The sequence below is a fragment of the Vidua chalybeata genome, chromosome 5 (assembly GCF_026979565.1).
Source record: "Vidua chalybeata isolate OUT-0048 chromosome 5, bVidCha1 merged haplotype, whole genome shotgun sequence".
Lineage (NCBI taxonomy): Eukaryota > Metazoa > Chordata > Aves > Passeriformes > Viduidae > Vidua > Vidua chalybeata.
The window spans coordinates 34,778,303-34,795,418 of record NC_071534.1 but is presented as its reverse complement, the minus strand read 5'-3'; the positions used below and the strand labels follow the sequence as shown (position 1 = coordinate 34,795,418).

Genomic DNA, 17,116 nt, shown 5'->3' with positions numbered 1-17,116 from the left:
CTGGCCACACTATTTCTGATTCAGGCCAGGATGCCACTGGCCTTCTTGGCCACCTGGGCACAGGCTGGCTCATGTTCAGCCACTGTCACCAGCACCCCCAGCTCTTTTTTTGCTGGGCTGCTTTCCAGCCACTTTGTCCTCAGCCTGTAGCACCGCATGGGGTTGTTGGGACCCAAGTGTAGGACTTGGTTCTTGGCCTTGCTGAACCTCACACAATTGGCCTTGGCCTACTGATCCAGGCTGTCCAGATCTCTCTGCAGAGCCTTCCTGCCCTTCAGCAGATCAACACTCCTGCCAAACTTTCTGTCATCAGCGCAGTGACTGAGGGGGCACTCAATCCCCTCATCCAGGTCATTTATAAAGATACTAAACAGGACTGGCCTCAGTACTGAAGGCATATACAAGCATATGTATGCATATGGTGAAAGCACATATGCACAGAGAGTTTTTAAAAACATATATGCTTTCCACCAGCCTTCACTTTTCTTGATTTCTCAGGAACATAGAAAGCACAGTTCACTGACTTCTCCATTTTGTTTGGCAGCACATTGGAGACAACTTTTGACAGCACTGTGACAACTGAGGTGAATGGAAGAAGCATACCAAGCTTATCCAGCCGATCGACCCCTGTGACTTGGAGGCTGGGGCAGGCCAGTCCTCGGCTGCAGGCAGGAGATGCTCCATCCCTGGGTGTTGGTTATCCTCGCAGCAGTGCAAGTCGCTTCATCCACACAGACCCTTCTCGGTTCATGTACACCACCCCACTTCGCCGAGCTGCTGTTTCTCGCCTTGGAAATATCTCACAGATTGACATGAGTGAGAAGGGAACTGGTGATTTGGACATGTCCTCTGAAGCTGATGTTGGTGGCTACATGAGTGATGGAGACATTCTTGGGAAAAGCCTGAGGACTGATGACATCAACAGTGGGTAAGTAGCACTTTTACCCCATTTGAACTAATGCATGATTGGTTGGAGTAGAAGGATGTTTCTAAAAATTTTGGCACACAAGCAGAAGTTGCATTATTTGCAATATTTAAATATACATATAAAAAAATAAACCTCTAATCTGACAGTGATATTCTCAGCTGCCTTCAAATTCTGTTCTTCTCCTTGAACATCAAATGACTTTGCTGTGAACTTTGAGTTCCACTATTACTTACTGGAAACTTACTGGAAAATTCTGGTTGTCCTGTGAACCAGCATTTTGCATTGCTTTTCCTGGGAGGAGTCTTCTTTTGGTATTTCTATGTTTTGTTTGAGATGGTAGGTATGGCATTGGATGTAGCTGATGAAAAGCAGTTGTTGACAGCACTGACTTTCTGTTTCCACTTTAGATATTGTCTTGCATAATCATTGTAATGGGCCTTTATAGTAGGTTTTCAACTGTGAATATCATTTGAGCAGCAGCAATATCTTTTCATAAAAGACTTGACCAGTTACTCTCTTAGTATATCCAGGAGGAAGAATCACAATTATTTTTGTTTGCTCAATCAATTAGGGTACTGCAGTTCAAGGTACTGCATTCAATGTGTTTTGAATTCAGCAATTCTTATATCAATCTAGGAACACAAGTCACTTCAGTCCTGTGTATGTTAGAACTCCTAGACCATCATTAAAAAAGAACAGCCATGTTACAGTTCTGCTTAAATTACTCTTCAGTGTTGGCATCTCAAGGCTGATTGCTGACTCGTGTAACACTATGTTAAACAGAAGTTCCATAGAGTACCTGGTCATGTCACATCACACTGCTTCACTCTATAATTTCAGAATTCTTGCAGTCAATCTAATCTCTTAGTTTGAAGTATAGCTGTGATTAGAGAATAGTGGGGGATGAAATCGAGTATGATACATTCCTAAAGGCAAATCTAAGTCTGTGATCAAACTGTCTCTAGAGTAGTGTCTCATCTCAAGCACCATCTAAAGACAGATCTCTAGAAAAAGCATAATTGTAAAGAAAGCATATTCCTGTATCTCCCTGATCTACTTTTTCAGTGATCCCTGTATTGTGCACTGCTGACAACATTGTCCACAACACATCATTAATGACTGTCAAGCAGGATGCCATATTTATATATGCTAGAAAAGAGAAAATACATATGGAAAATATGATACTTTAATGTCTGAGGACCTCTTATCATAAAGGAAATATTAATGCTGTTTTAGACAGATGCACAGTTTAATTCAAAATTTTAAAAAAGGGAATCCTTTGCAGTGCCTCATGGGTTGTATTAATTATCTTGTCACATTAAAGGATGAATATAGCCATCTTATGTGCTTTGCTTTGCATCTGTAATAAGGATAACTCAATAGATAGTAAGTTGCTCTGTGCTCAGTTAACATTTTTAGGTGCAGTAAATGTTAAAAACAATTTGATGAGCTCTGAAATTTCAGGATTCACTGAGGCATGTAAAGTCTTATCTCCTCTATGCCTCTTCCATTATCAGTTTAATTACTTTAAACACTTGGGGAAAAGAATGCAGCAGTAATTAGAAATTAGTGCAAGGAAGGCCTCTTGCACTTGTAAAGTCTTTCCGTACTTATAGAAGAAAAAAAATGCATATAGTTTGGATTGCATTCAAGCCACAGCTAAATTTAATATGCAATTCTAGAGCTGTGGAATCTACTGGATAATTTAAGGCTAGCTAAATAATCTGTCAAAAAAGTCTGAATTTTGTCTTTAATAAAAAGATGAATATAATATGTAAATGTGGCTGTTAATTTACCTTTGAAAACAAATGTGAAGTTACCTTCTCCAAACTCCAGATACCAAGGCTTCAGAAATACTTTGCCAAACTGCTGGCCAAATCTTCCCCATGCATTAAAACGCCTCAGAGTTTTGTTGAAAATAATCAGTGGAACCCTTTGTGTTTTAATGCACTTGAGGTTGCCTTCATCCATACTGCCAGCCAGGACACGATGCCTTCTCAGACTGGAACTACCACGCAGGGCTCCACTACTGCAGCTTTGCTCTCAAGGCCTGCATCTGTTCAGCCACCCCAAACCATGTGGGTGGAGGCAGAGGCAGGTGCTCCCAGACTGCTGAGTTGGCCCTCAGGTCTCTGTCACAGATTATTTCAATTAAATCTGTTCCCAGAAGGAACCACAGGGAGAGGGCCAACAGAACAGCTGGAGTAGAAGTAGTGTGTGTGCATGCCTTGGTTTGTGCTTGGGATTCTATGTAATTACTAAAGTTAAAGGTTTGTGTGCTTGCATGCATGCTTAGACTCAAAGGTATGTTTGTGTAGCACCATTTCATGGCTCAAGGAGAGCTTGTGTTAAAGATTGAATCATGAGTAAACTCTGGGAGATCATTTTAGCCATCAACCTAACACTGGGACTACACCTATTTCAGTATGTCTGTACTTTATTTTTAATAGGTTCGGTGAGGTACGAAATTTTTTTTCTGAATATGTGTGCTTCTATGTTCAGTGCCATACATGTTCAAAGATACACTTATGCTAACTTTGTTGGTAAATTAAAGTTATCAGAAAATACAAGAGGGAAACAGAAAGAACAAGAGCCTAAGAGGGAGGACAGTTTAACAAAAGATCCTTTGAGAACATAATGGAGAAGTCCTGTGGGCAAGACAGGCTGGTGATGCTGCTCTCTTGTAAGGGCCAAGACATCTCAGAGAGACAACCAAACTGTAGGTAGACATTCCAGAAATGATTGCTGGTACTTCTAATTCATAAACTTTTAATGGACCTCTAGTGAGTAAACAGCACTATACTCACTGTTTCATTCATTAGACATGCATTATAATGTGAAGTGGTGAGAATCAAATAAAAGGAACACACATAAAAAATGTTCTTAAATATCATTGTAAGGTCTTCAGTGGATATCTCTCTCTTTCATATCTGAATAATTAGATCCCAACAGCAGGGACTATGAATTTGGGTTCCTAATTCCTTGGGTTTTTAGCTAGATCGATGTTTCTTGCACCTGGTGCTATTTTTTGTCAAAACCACAGTATTTAAAATGTGCTGTTGGACATACTTGAGGGCTTGAGTCTAAAAATATTTTAGTAAAAGAGGTTGGCCTGTAAGCCATCACAGAAAAAGGCAAATGATCCCAGAAAACAGGCAAGTACCCAATCTCCCTGTGCCGGACACATAAATTAGGAATATTTAGTATAAGTCTACCATCTAATAAGATGACCTGTACCTTAAACATTTGAATTTCACAGACCATTAACTTTAAAGTGAAACATGTTGCCAGATGGCTGCATTTCCTACTGGTTGACCACAAATTTATTTTCAGGTACATGACAGATGGAGGACTCAACCTATATACAAGAAGTCTGAACCGAATACCAGACCTTGCTGCCTCTCGAGACGTCATCCAGAGAGGGGTTAATGACGTGACTGTGGATGCTGACAGGTAACAGTGCTTTGCTAAGTAAAAACCTGTTTGAGCTCTACAAATATTTTGCATCCTTCATACTTGCTAAAATATCATATAAGGAATAGGAAGCAAGCTTCTGAGGCTGTGAGTTTTCTGAGCACCCAAAGTAGCAAATACCACAATGAGTGGGGGGAAAAAAGCAAATTTCTCACATGGGAATGAGACTCAGGAAGAACTTTTTGTTGTAGATGTATACTAAGAAGCCCAGACCTTATTTTCAATCTTAAACTTCTGAAATGGGACATGATTTTTACAGGTTGCCTTATCAGTTGATGAGCAAAGGGAAAATTCACATGGTCTCTAGGCAGCAGACAGCTTGTGTCTGCCTGGTGACATGGTCCAAACATACATTTGGATTTGGCGGGAACTAGAACAATGGTCTTGTCCACCTGTTTTGCCCTTTGCAAGTATCAGAAGAAGGCAGGACTGGCAAGTAGTGAGAAGTGAGAATTGAGGTTCTATCCCACTGTTTGTACAATGTGATAAAACAAACAAGTCCATCCTGCCCTTATATATGGGTGTCAGCATAAAAACATGCTCTCACTAGTATGTCTCTTTCTTTTCCTTAAGCTTAAAGTAGATTCATATTGGTGGCTTGTATCCACATCTAAGAAATTAAAATTCATAGGTCAGCTTTTGCAGAACTTGGAGCTCTCAGCACTGAGGTTTTGGTCAGACGATCATATTGATAAGGAACAGCTGTGAAATTTGGCATTCTAAAATGTTATGTATGGGGTCAATTTGAGTGCCCTTGTTTTAAAATCAAGTTTCATTTAGGAAGAAAGAAAAAAGTATTGAATCACAAAGGGGGCGAAGGGGGAAAAGGTTCATGGAGTTGTTCTGGTTTTATAAACCTGGCAAATTAGTTGACGAAGTTCTAGGATATTTACTGAGGTATGATATAAATTTTGCTTTTCACATTTTCTGATGAAAATATGCCTGTGAGGTAAGTCAGGAATAGTCTGCATTGGTCAAGCAGTGCAAGCAATGCATCAGGATAAAGGACATAATTTTCATCTAGGAAACCAGTTACTTAAAAAAGAAGGTTGCTTTAGCTGACATCAGAGCATTTGTTGACCTTGCAAAAAAACCCTGTTTTAGATAGAAATTCAAATGAACATGGATAGGTTCTTTGGAATGCAAGCATTGACATGATGCAAAGACCAGCAAAAGTGTACAGTAGATGTTTAAGAAAATAATGTGGATAGACCTCAGGCAGTAACAGAAGGAGAAAATGAGAAATGAGATGTGAGCAGAAGGGACTTTTGTGGAACTCTGTATGTGAGAACAGTAACCTTATGCTCAAAGTGAGAGAGAGGGTAGAAAATTTAGAGGCTGGCAGTCATGTAATTAGAGAATGTCACGACTGCCCACATTTTTGTATGCCTCTCTTTTTTCCCATGGGAGTGAAGTAGCTCTTCCCACCATGTAATATTCACACCCAGGTTTCAAACCACGCAGATTTCCCCTTGGGGAAAAGAAAAAACAAAGAGGTCCAAAATAAGGTTTTTTTTACTTTTTCTTAGTATTTCTCAAGTTCTAGATGCCACTCAAACACTGGATTCTTATTTGTCTTAATGAAGGTATTTGTTTGTTCTGTACAGTGTGCAGGTTCATACATATTTTGCAGAGTCTATCATCTACAAATGTGAAGTAGAACTTCAAGTAATGACTGATTTTCCTTACACAAAGAAAGCAAACTGGATTCCTATGTTTTTCTACACCCTCTAAATGAGGTTTCATAGTATATACTATTTTAATATTCAATTAAAAGGTTTTTCACAATGCACAGGCATAAGGTATTTAAATTATGGCTATTCAGACAAATTCTGGCATTGCATGACCTTTCAATACTTTACTTTTACAAACTTAATCATTCTTTGTGGATATAGGGGGGAGTTTTTTTACATATAAGTGCATGTAATTCCTTGAGAAAACAAAACGTTGATTAGGAAGTGTAAAATGTAAATAATTTTATGAGTTCTGATGGTAATAAAACACATGCTTACCAAAACTGGTTGCAAAAAAACCTGTGATAGGTAGAAAAAATTGTTTATGATGATCTTCAAGAATGTGTGCCACATTTATGATGTGAAATCAGGGGGGGAAAAGTGATAGAGATTGCTGAGACTTCGGCAGGGTAAGCTTTGGTCCTTCACAATAGTGTAGGTACCTAAGATTTCATCTGATCTCACATAGCCTTTTGCAACATTTTTTGTCTACTGTGAACAAAAAATAATAGGGTTTGTGTCACAGCTTCAAGGTATGCCTTGCCACTGGGATGATGAACTTCTGTGAAAGAGGATTATTCTCCTCACTGTCATCCCTCTATATATGTGAAGGACATATGCATTTTCTCTGTGGTATCATTAGTATAAGCCTTTTTCATAACTGGCATGATCTGCCCTTGCCTTTCTGTTGTAAAGGACTCTGCTGGCATCTTTTTTCAGGCAGAAAATAAATTATATGCTGCAAATATCTGATTTACATTAGCAAGTGGGAGAGAAGTTTTGGTATTTTGCCCATTACCACAGGCAGAACATTTGCTGACAGCAATCCCATGCTCATGAAAACTCAACCTGGGTTTTTTTCTGACAACTTAAGTTATAGCTTCTGCTTATATTTTAAAACTTTTTCTCTTTGTGAGCTGGCAGTACAATATTCTTTAGAGATGTGGACTGATATCTCCAAGGGTAATGCCATTTCTGGTAAATTTGTACTTTCAGATCTTTTTCTGGATCATGTAAAAAGACAGGCAGGTCCCCATTGTGATGACACTAAATTGTTTCAGAGAGCACCTGTATCTCCACATCTTTCCAAAAAGCAAAGGATTGAAGGATCTCCATGTTGGAAACCTAGCCCTAGAGAGCTCATCCCCACAATAACATTGAATTGCTCTTTGAACAACTTCATAAAAGTTAAAAGTCACAAAGTCAACATTAGCCAAGGCTTAAGTGTTGCTTGCATAAAGCACATTGATGCAGAAAGTAGTACAGCAAACTTGCTTGTTCTGGTGAAGGAATTGTAAAGGCTGGAAGGACACTGGCAGCATCAGATGTCAACAGTTGTTTCATTAAGTGTTGTTTTTTTATTTGCTTATGGTTTTTTTATTTGTTTTTGGTTTTGTTTTCTTTTTTTTTTAATTAAACACTTTTTTTTTTAAATAAATACCTATTCCTTCCAATTTACCTTGTTTCAGTTACCATAAGAAATTAATCAGAGAGGAAGATAGATTTTCTTTATCGGGTATAACATGGAATATGGCTAAGAGAGTTCTCAGTGGTATTACATTTCATTTATTGTCCTGTCTACTTCCTCTACGCTCTAGCATTTGCCTCCTGGGACTTCTAGAGGGAGTACTTGAGGAACATGATTGGATTTCAAAGCCTTTTTCAAAGTAAGATGAGCCAAAAGAGGTTAGATATAAGCACAGAGAATGAATTATGTTCTTCGGAAGAATAAGGTTTGTTGCAATGTAGGTTGTAATGTTTCCAAACCACCCTGTGATGTTCATGAAAACTGTTAAGGAAATTTAAAGTAAGCTCCACTGAGTTCAAACATTGTCCTTCCACTCTCTATACATGCAGAATTTAGTGCAGTGTGTCATAAGCCACAGCTTTCTTCACCTTCCTAAGTCAACATAGGTTGTACAATCACTTTCCCCTCACACCACTTGAATGCAGTATTCTTTCTCTTTCACCTTTTTTTTTGGATGAAACCCAATGCTTTAAAGTTTATGCTGCTTAGTGTGCTTCTATCATGACCCACTTCAGTTACTTTGCTGTTGCATTGAATCTGAGCCCCCGTAATACAGAGTTCTTATACATAAGGAGTCTCCCAAATACTTTCACCATCTGCCACGTGTGCAGAAGATTTGGCAGTTATCTCAGACTAGCTCAGGCTGGCCTGGTTGTTCTCAGCCAAGCCATAATCACCATAATACATTATTAATGATAATAAAATAATTCCAGATTTTGCCTGTAGTTTATTAGCTAACTTCCTGCATGAATTACTATAAGTCTTCTTCTGGTGTTTGTCTGAGTAGATGAGCCTTGAGTTGGAATTCTGTGCTTTTGAAAAAGGAACTTTTCTAGAGTTTAATAGGCATTGATCTGGGAGCTCTGTTTCATAGGGTTGGTAATCTCAGAAAAGGCTGAGACATCATGAACAGTAACTTGAAAACCAAAGAGAATATAATGCTTGTACACTTCTAGAAGCACATTGAAATTTCTGCTTCCATTTGGAATTTACCCCATTGGGATGTTGCTAAATGGAAGGGCATACTTTACTTTTTGTCTTTCTATCCAGATGAATCTGTGTGATGTGTGTTTCATCACTGTACTAATACTGTGTTTTCTGCTATGTGTTTCTGCAGTTTGGTATTGATGTGACCACTTTTCTGCCAAGTTGCAATTATTACCTGTTCAGTTTGCTGCTTCTGGTTGCAGAGCAGGATTTGCTATGGATAAAGGAAATGTATATGCCACAGTATTGAATTATTCACTGTGTGTACACATTCAGCCATCTACTCTTTCCTTTGCCAACATTTCAGGTCTCTCCAACACTGGGTACCTGTGTCTATGGCAATAAATACCCATCCCACAGATATGAAATAATAAATAGTAAAACACAGAAACAGATATAGGTTCTTCTTGCTGTCTAAGGCTTTCTTGGGAAAAACTGAGTTTTGCTGTAAAACTTCATTGTGTAGGGAGGCTTCCAATATCTTTGTATCTGCCTTCACCACTCAGTATGCCTGTGACCTACTCTGTTCACAGTCTAAAAACGTCATTGTAGGTCTTAAAGTCAGCATGGTTCATATAGTTGTGTGATCTGCTATCATTTTCTTGGTTGTGATTTTATAGTATGAGTAAGTTCTTAGGATGTTGGAAAAAAATTTAAGTATCTATACCTCACTGTTTTTGCAGTTACTATTCAAATACCTATAGAAGCCATAATTATAGAATATCTCTTGTGAAGCAATTTAAATTTTAAAGAGTTTTTACTATTATTGTTCTCTTCTATACTTTTAATCTTCTCTAATTTCTTTTCACAGCTGTTGCTGTTAACATTTCCCACCATTTACTTTTTTATTGTTCTCAAATGATCCTGCATTTTCATTGTCTCTGGTGTAAATCTTTCTTTATCTTGGCATCTGCTACGCTATCAAGAAAGTTACTAGTTAGAAGTATCTATTTCAGTGTCTATCTTGGCTTTTATTGTTTCTGCAAAGTATGGATGCTAAATTTTAAGTACCTAAAGCATAAATATGTGTGCATCCATGCATGAAGGGCAGAATAATTGTGTCAAAAGGAGCACTTCTGGAGTTTTGGCTCATTATGTTGTTAAGTATTCAGAATTCTTTGAGGATTAATTCCTTATTTTTGAAAGCATAATGACAAATAAATTTTTCAGTAATACAGTTTTCTACAGCATTATTAATTTAGAAAGAATATTATTTGAATTAGTATGATTTGTTTCTGGTCATGCTTTCAAAAGTCAGGATTTGGGCAACAGAAAATAGGCAAAGCAACTGGACTTTGGTCTAATTTTGGGAAGTTCACCCTTCCTTACTCACTTTAAACATCTACTGTAATTGCCCATAGAACCACAAACCAAAACATGGAAACATTTACCAGCTGTGTGGTTTTAGGTTCACACACTATATTAATATCAGTGACATAAACAAACTGCATTGTTAGTATATTAAACTGTCATGATCCTGCAACATCATGTCTGCAGACACATTTTTTTGCACCCAGCTTACATAAGAAAATCACACTCAGAACAGGCAAATGTGAATGGCAGATATTTTACCTTAAAACAAGACCAGGCTGCAAATGACAAATTAAGTTTTCTCTTTTTGAAATTTTTAGTAAGTGGAAGAAAGAGGGACAACTAGTTTCAGTTTAGAGTAAAAAGAGATTATTAGAAATAAGTATTTAAATTTGTGCAGGAATACAAGACAAGTACATTCTCATGTCATGATAAATGAGCTGAGCATATGGTTTGCTGCAGGTTTATTGAACCAAAGGCTGCCTCTTTACAGATGACGCGTATAATATTCTTGTAAATGTACTTTTTAAAATTAGATGGTGTGGAGCAAGGTATAAATGACATGCAATCTGTTGGCATTTCTGCTTATTTTGAAATTTGATTTAATACTTTAAAAGTATTTAAAGTGAGGCAGGATTTTATCTTTTATTAACAGATTTATAATACTTGTCTTCAGACAAAATGTAGATGGTTTATTTTGATTGCAATCTACTTCTGAAGAGGGTATCAATGTATTTAATAAAAACTTTCTAAGACTCAGCTTACAGTTTCAGCAGCAGCAACATTTTGGTCCACCACTTTACTTCATTGTTACCAGCAAAGACTACTGTACTGCCTCTTTTTTTTTAGAATAAAGCATGGGTATTATGATTTAAATCATTAACCAAAATACCCCAGGCTCAAATAGAAAATTCAAGAACTTGAATCTCCTATGTGATACCTACTTGATTCCTAGAGTCAAGAAACAAATTAATTTCTTTAATATGTCTCGATTAATTTGATGGCTGGAGGAAACAAATACTGTTATTTTATTCTCCTGCATGGCTGTTTAAAAAAAAAAATCATATTGAAATTTGTAATAAAATAGCTGCAATTGATATTACAGTTCTAACATTAACAAGCACATGGTATTTTAGACAGAAGGCTCATAAAACTGGATATAAAAATATGGATTTTGATGATTTATTATTGGAGATAAAGCAGTTCATGATCCCTAAGATGTCTTTGGTTCTAAATTGCCTGAGAGATACTACTTTCTTGGTTAAATAATTTTTTTAAGAACTGTTTTTATAATAGTTGCATTCCAGACTGAGGTATTGCCTGCTTGTCAAACTAAACATATGAATTATAAGAACTTTCCAATTAACCCTTTCATGGAAAGCAATTAATTTGTAACACTATAAAAATCCTTTGCCTTGGATTTATTAGGTATAAGTTTACTTCAAATAAAATATGAAATTGGCAACTTCAGCAGACCTCTAGAACAATGAGAAACAGGTAAAAATGGAGAGCCCCATCAGGATGGGCTTTTTACACTCATGAGATGTCATGAGAAAGGGGTTAAATGTACTGTTGTTTTGTGCACCTGCACTTTCTCCTAGTTGACAGGTGGAAAAAATAGTTAAGTGAAAGGAAGAATAAATTTAGATTAAACTAAACATCTAAAGTGTGAGTGCACTTTGCTGCTCAGGCTGTAGGGATGCTTACAGTGCACGAGAGGAAAATTGAAAGGTTTTGACTCTTTCTTTTGCAATGTGCTGCTCTTGGAGCAAAACAGTGCTGCTCTGTCCTGGGCCTCCAGGAAGGCTGCAACGGTCAATACATTTTGGAACTGAAATTGCATTGCAAGGTAACTTTATCATTAGTGGTTAAAGATAGCTGGAATCCAGATGGAAACTGGTTATGGGTTATCTATGATTAAATAAAATGAAAAGAAAGATGTCTCGAAAGCTGGGCAGGTTAAAAAACATGGGAGCTTTTTATTTTCTTTGACACAGAAGTAGACTTTGAACACTGTAGGCTGGCTAAAGAGTGAGTTCAAAGGGAGAGAGCATGCAGGGAAAGTTGGGAAGAATACCACGTAGCTGACAACCTGCCAGCCAGCACATAGAATACCCTGTGCTGCAGGCTGCCTGCTGCAGAGCACAGCATGTGTTAACTTTCCTTTTGGAAAAAAAAAAAAATCCCTCCATTTGCTTATATCAACATTTTACTTATAAATCTTAATGATGTCACCTCTGAGTCTTTTGATGGAGAGAGAAAAAGACAAGCCTCCCTTATCAATCTGTTCTCCAAGTACGGTTGTGGAGGCTTCCTGCCCCTCCTGAGCCCCTTGTGACAACCTCAGCTCCACACAGGGAAATGTTTGGTGCAGCAATATGCTAGGAGTTTGTTTTCTTTTGATGTTACAGCACTAATCTCATCTGTATCTAATTGTTAAAATATTAAGTCTTCAAAGATTTCCTTTGTAAACAAAAGATTGTCAAAACAATTTAAGCAGGATCAGATGTGTAAATTTAGAGTGGAACCCTCAATGAATACTACAGAAGTTTTTATTGCAGAAGGATACAATATACTTACAATTTACAATTATACAGTAGACTGTATAATCTAAAATACATTATTTTAAGGAGATTTTAAAACCAGATTTACCTAATTAAATTTACCATAATGAACAATAAACTTTTAATCTCTTACCTGTATGCATTAGCTTTATTTTTTGATGTGCTAAATTTTCCCTTTTATTCCTTTTGAATGCCTTACACTCTAGTATGTTTCATACTGCAGAATAGAATGTAAAATGGCTGCTAACTCTATCAACTGCTGTGAATGTATCCGTATGTGTATGTGAATGAATCCATAAAAAAACAAAAATTGCTTTACTGCAGTTTAAATACATGGATAGTGTTGGAAATAATTGCATTGCCCTGGGAAGTACAATAACTGTTAAAACAGGTGTTTATCATTCTTCAAAGTGTTTTATCTAGAAACAAATCTTATTGATATAAGCTAGTGGCTTTTATGTTTAAATACCCAACAGTTTTTGATCAGACACTAGGTATACTGATCTAGAAGTGAAATTAGGGTATTTCAAATGGATAGGATTTCAACCAGTTTCTGGAACAGAAACTACAGAGTCAGAAAACACTAAGTTATGTATTGCATTATCTTCTGAGAATTTATCAGTGAACAGATTCGTACTGATAGCCAGGACATAAAAGCTGATTGTTTTATTCAAACTGAAAATGCACACACAATTTTAATAGCATTGTGAACTTCAGGAACAAGACATGAAGAATAAAGGTACTTCATTTTCTAAAATCAAGCCTAGATCTTTCTCTAAGATATTTATTTACTGATTTAAATACTAAAGTAGACAAATTTAATTAGTGGTCTGCATATGGGGTGACTGGAGGACATGTACTGCTTTCTGAGAAGCCAAAGATCAGCAAAGGTGTGTAATCTTCATGATTCATGAGCCACTGTCTGGAAGCCCTTATCTCTGTCGACCAGCACATCACTAGACATCTAGATTCTGGGTTATATAAAGATGAAACATAACTTTTGAAAAATTAAGAAAAGAAACCTAATTTTTTTTCTCTTAAGTTTAAATAAAATAAATTCTAGTAGAACACTGCAGTGAAGTGACAGCCTATCACCCAGGGATTGTTCCTTAGTAGAAGGAGTTATCTGTCAAGGTTTTTTAGAATGATTTTCCCTAAAATGGAGTCTTTCTCTAAACATCAAATTTATTGAAAGAGAAATTGGCATGCTTTTTTAAGGCTGAGGAATTATTCTTTTTTCTCTTTGAGGTAAAATCTTTCCCCTTCATGAAAAGAGTTGACTCAGTGTGCTACTTATAACCCAAATGTTCTGATGCATAGTAAATAACTGAATTGCTCTATCTTACAAATCTTTTTTCCTTTGTTCAGTACAGAAAGAAATGTATGATCCCTTCTTTAGTACATCTTCCTTTCTAAACATTTAAATTAATGATACCAGCCATACTCTTGAGAAATGGATTCATATCAAGTGTATAAACTCAATGCAAAATCATGTAGGAAAAATAATTTTGTGTATTAAAAATAATAAATGTTGACAACAGTAATTTAGAGCCTTCCAGATAAGTTTTGAAACTTCATATCCTAACAAGATGTTCAACATCTTTCCCTAAACAGCTTATTTTCAGTAAAATTATCCACGTATTTTCTTCTGAAATGAATCTGTTGGATTGGAAATGTTGGAAACTTTTAAGATGACCAGGCTTGTGTGTGTGTGTATGTCATTCCAGCAAGCTGCTGAATTGTAGAGTAGTGGTAAGTGAGCCCCAATAACTCTGAATCAATTTCTGCAGCTTTCCACTGTGTAAGGCTGTAAGAACAGCCTACATTACAGAAAATTGATGATAGATAGTTTATTAATTTCATATTGCTGCCTTGGTGTTGTTTTGTCAGATTCTTGGACTTACTGCAGCTATTTGGTCCAAGTCAACACAAAGGCAATAATATTGAAGGTAGCTGGTCAGCAATGTAATTTTAGTCCTCAATCTGTAGTGGGTTTGACTAATGCTTATTGAGGTAACCATAACTGTTTCCTTGACAAGTGCTCCTTTCCTTTAACTAGCCACAACTCTGCTACAAGGGAGAACTGAATAATGTGATATTTGCTGTCTTAAAGCTGCAAGGAAATTCTCCTATTTCTGCTACCAGTTTCTGAAAATCCACCTTCTTGTATTTGAGTAGCAGCTTTGTGTGTTTTGTTCCTGGTATTTGCAAGGAGAAGCTGGGATAAAAGCCGGAGATAAATCCTAAGAAGACTAATCCAAATTAAGTATCTCACATCTGGTTTTATAGGATTTTTATTTGAAAACCTGAGCCGGGTTATCAAGAAACAAGTATCATCTAAAAAGACAAAATAGGAAAATGTAGGCAAAATAAATAAGAATCTTTTGATAAAAAAAAAAATGAGAATTCTAAGCTAGTAATTTCAGGATGGCTTGCACTATGGAGGTTGAAAAGCTATAAATAAAAATAGATCTTCAGAGGACAGTGTTAAATCTTTACGTTTACTATTCATCTTCTAGGCAAACAGAAATGCTTCTGAAAGAACTTTAAACAACTGAATCTTTCCCAGTTAATTGTTTTCTATTTGACCTTTAAATGTTTTTCCAAAATACTGTTTGCAGAAGCATTCCATAATGTAGAAATTATGTCAAATGTGTTGTCAGGTCTTTCTGAATGGCACATGATTAGATTCAGGAGCTGAATGCTTAAGCTGCAGATTTAGCAAATTACATTCTCTTTTCATTTGACCTTCGAGAATTTCCTCAAGAGAAATTTGTGGATTAATGTACAAGTCATAGAAAGCCATATCTATTTAAGGAAACTCAGTTAGACATGAATGTTACTCTCCTTCCCCTGTCTTTTTCTATTTCTGATAGGAAAATAAACCCCATTATGTTGAACAGCTATGACGTTGAAAGATGTGGAACGGTCTGATGAGAATATTGTGGGTCTCTAAAGTATTTACACAGCCCAACTTTTGCTATACGTATTTTACTACTCAGTCCCAGTGAAAAAGATGAAACCGCTCCTACACTTCCTCTCCAGTGCATACCCTACATGCAATACTGTATTTGCCATTCAGAGCTTTCCAAAAAGGATTTTATTAGCACACTCTAAATACTCTTTACACATCACCAAAATGATTTAGTGCTTTCTTTAGCAGTTCTTCAAGATGAGTTTATGTTAAAAGGGCAGTCAGAAAGTGACCTGCTGGCTGGGCTAAACCAGAAGCAGGAAGCTTCCAGAGAGACAGCAGAGAAGGGCCTTCATCATCAAGAGGAGGCAAACTATTACTAATTATGTATCAAAGCAGAATTACCATACATCTCCTAACAGCTCAAGGTCCTCTAAAGAGACTGCTGAAACTGTGCATAAAAGATATCAAAAGGGTACTGAGGAGACTGCTGTTCTCAACCATGTTCATAGCATAACAGGCACAGTGTCTGTGCCTGTGTGGCTGCCCTTCTGCTCTGGTTAGTGTGCCAGCAACATTAGGCCCTGCAATATCATCATTCAACTCAATTGGGTTATTATTATATAGGCTGTTGACTAAAAAAAAAAAAAAAAGCAAGTATGTATTTTGTGTTTGGCTTCAGCATGGATGCTTTGACTTCTTTTAAAGCAACATGATTGGCCTTTTGTTGCAGAGGATGTTGGCTGGGTGCAGAGAGAGTCCTAAGCATCCCTGCAACACTCCTGGCGGTTCAGAGGGGCCTATGAGCTCAGCAGAGGTGATGTGGTTCCCTGAGCTTCATGCCTCAGCACTTGCCAGTTGTTACATGTAGCCAAATTATTGTAGAAGGACCCTTTGTGATGCTCTCAATTGCAAAAAACATTTCATTAATTGCCAGTTATCCCCAGACTGTGGAAATCCAGACATGGCCTGGAGGCATCAACGTATTCTATGTGCAGCTGGGACGGAACAGCGAGTTTAACCTGCAGTAGCTGAGTGTGTAAAACTCAAATGTAAGTACATGAGGAGAACTGTATTAAGTCTAGATAAATCACTGCTTATTGAGTCAGGAATGGAAAGACATTTATCACAATAGTACTTCCAAGTAATATCCTCTAGTGGCAAAAAAATTTACTGATAGTTTTTCTTTGTGCTACAGTTTCAAAGTTCTTTGATACATATTTAGCTGCCAGTTTGTAATAAAGGCTCCAGTTTCATCAGGACTTCATCCAAGCCCTAGGAATCAGCTGGCTTCTTATTCTAATCAGAGTAGGATCTCATGAAGCTAATATCAGAGGCTCTATAAAAATGTATGGCAGCAACAATTTTTAAGAAAAAATACATAATTGAAGGTGTGGTGTGTAATACGTTGCAGTCTTTATACATCAATTCACTTTAATGCTTTAATTTTCCATTGATTAAACAGGGATAGACTTTTTTGGTTTCCCAATATATTTTCATTTTTGTGTTGTTAAACGGCTTATTTTTGGCAGAGAAAAAAATATTTTTTTTGGACAAGAACATATAGAATCATTCATGCATTTCCTGAAAGCTAGTATTATGTTAATGTTTCTCTGTGAAGCTCTTCCATCTGCTATTTTTCTGTAAATTTCAAGAGAAATCTTAGAAAAGTTGTTT

At 36.8% G+C, this 17,116-nt stretch overlaps 1 protein-coding gene across 1 annotated transcript in view; it reads left to right on the top strand.

Moving 5' to 3' along the window:
* The window catches only part of NAV3 (neuron navigator 3), a 250,158-nt gene that overhangs the window by 144,271 nt on the left and 88,771 nt on the right, over positions 1 to 17,116 (top strand). The window contains exons 11-12 of the mRNA XM_053943168.1: positions 545 to 928; positions 4,262 to 4,381. Of these exons, the coding sequence (XP_053799143.1) occupies positions 545 to 928; positions 4,262 to 4,381 (504 nt within the window). The remainder of the gene's footprint in view (positions 1 to 544; positions 929 to 4,261; positions 4,382 to 17,116) is intronic.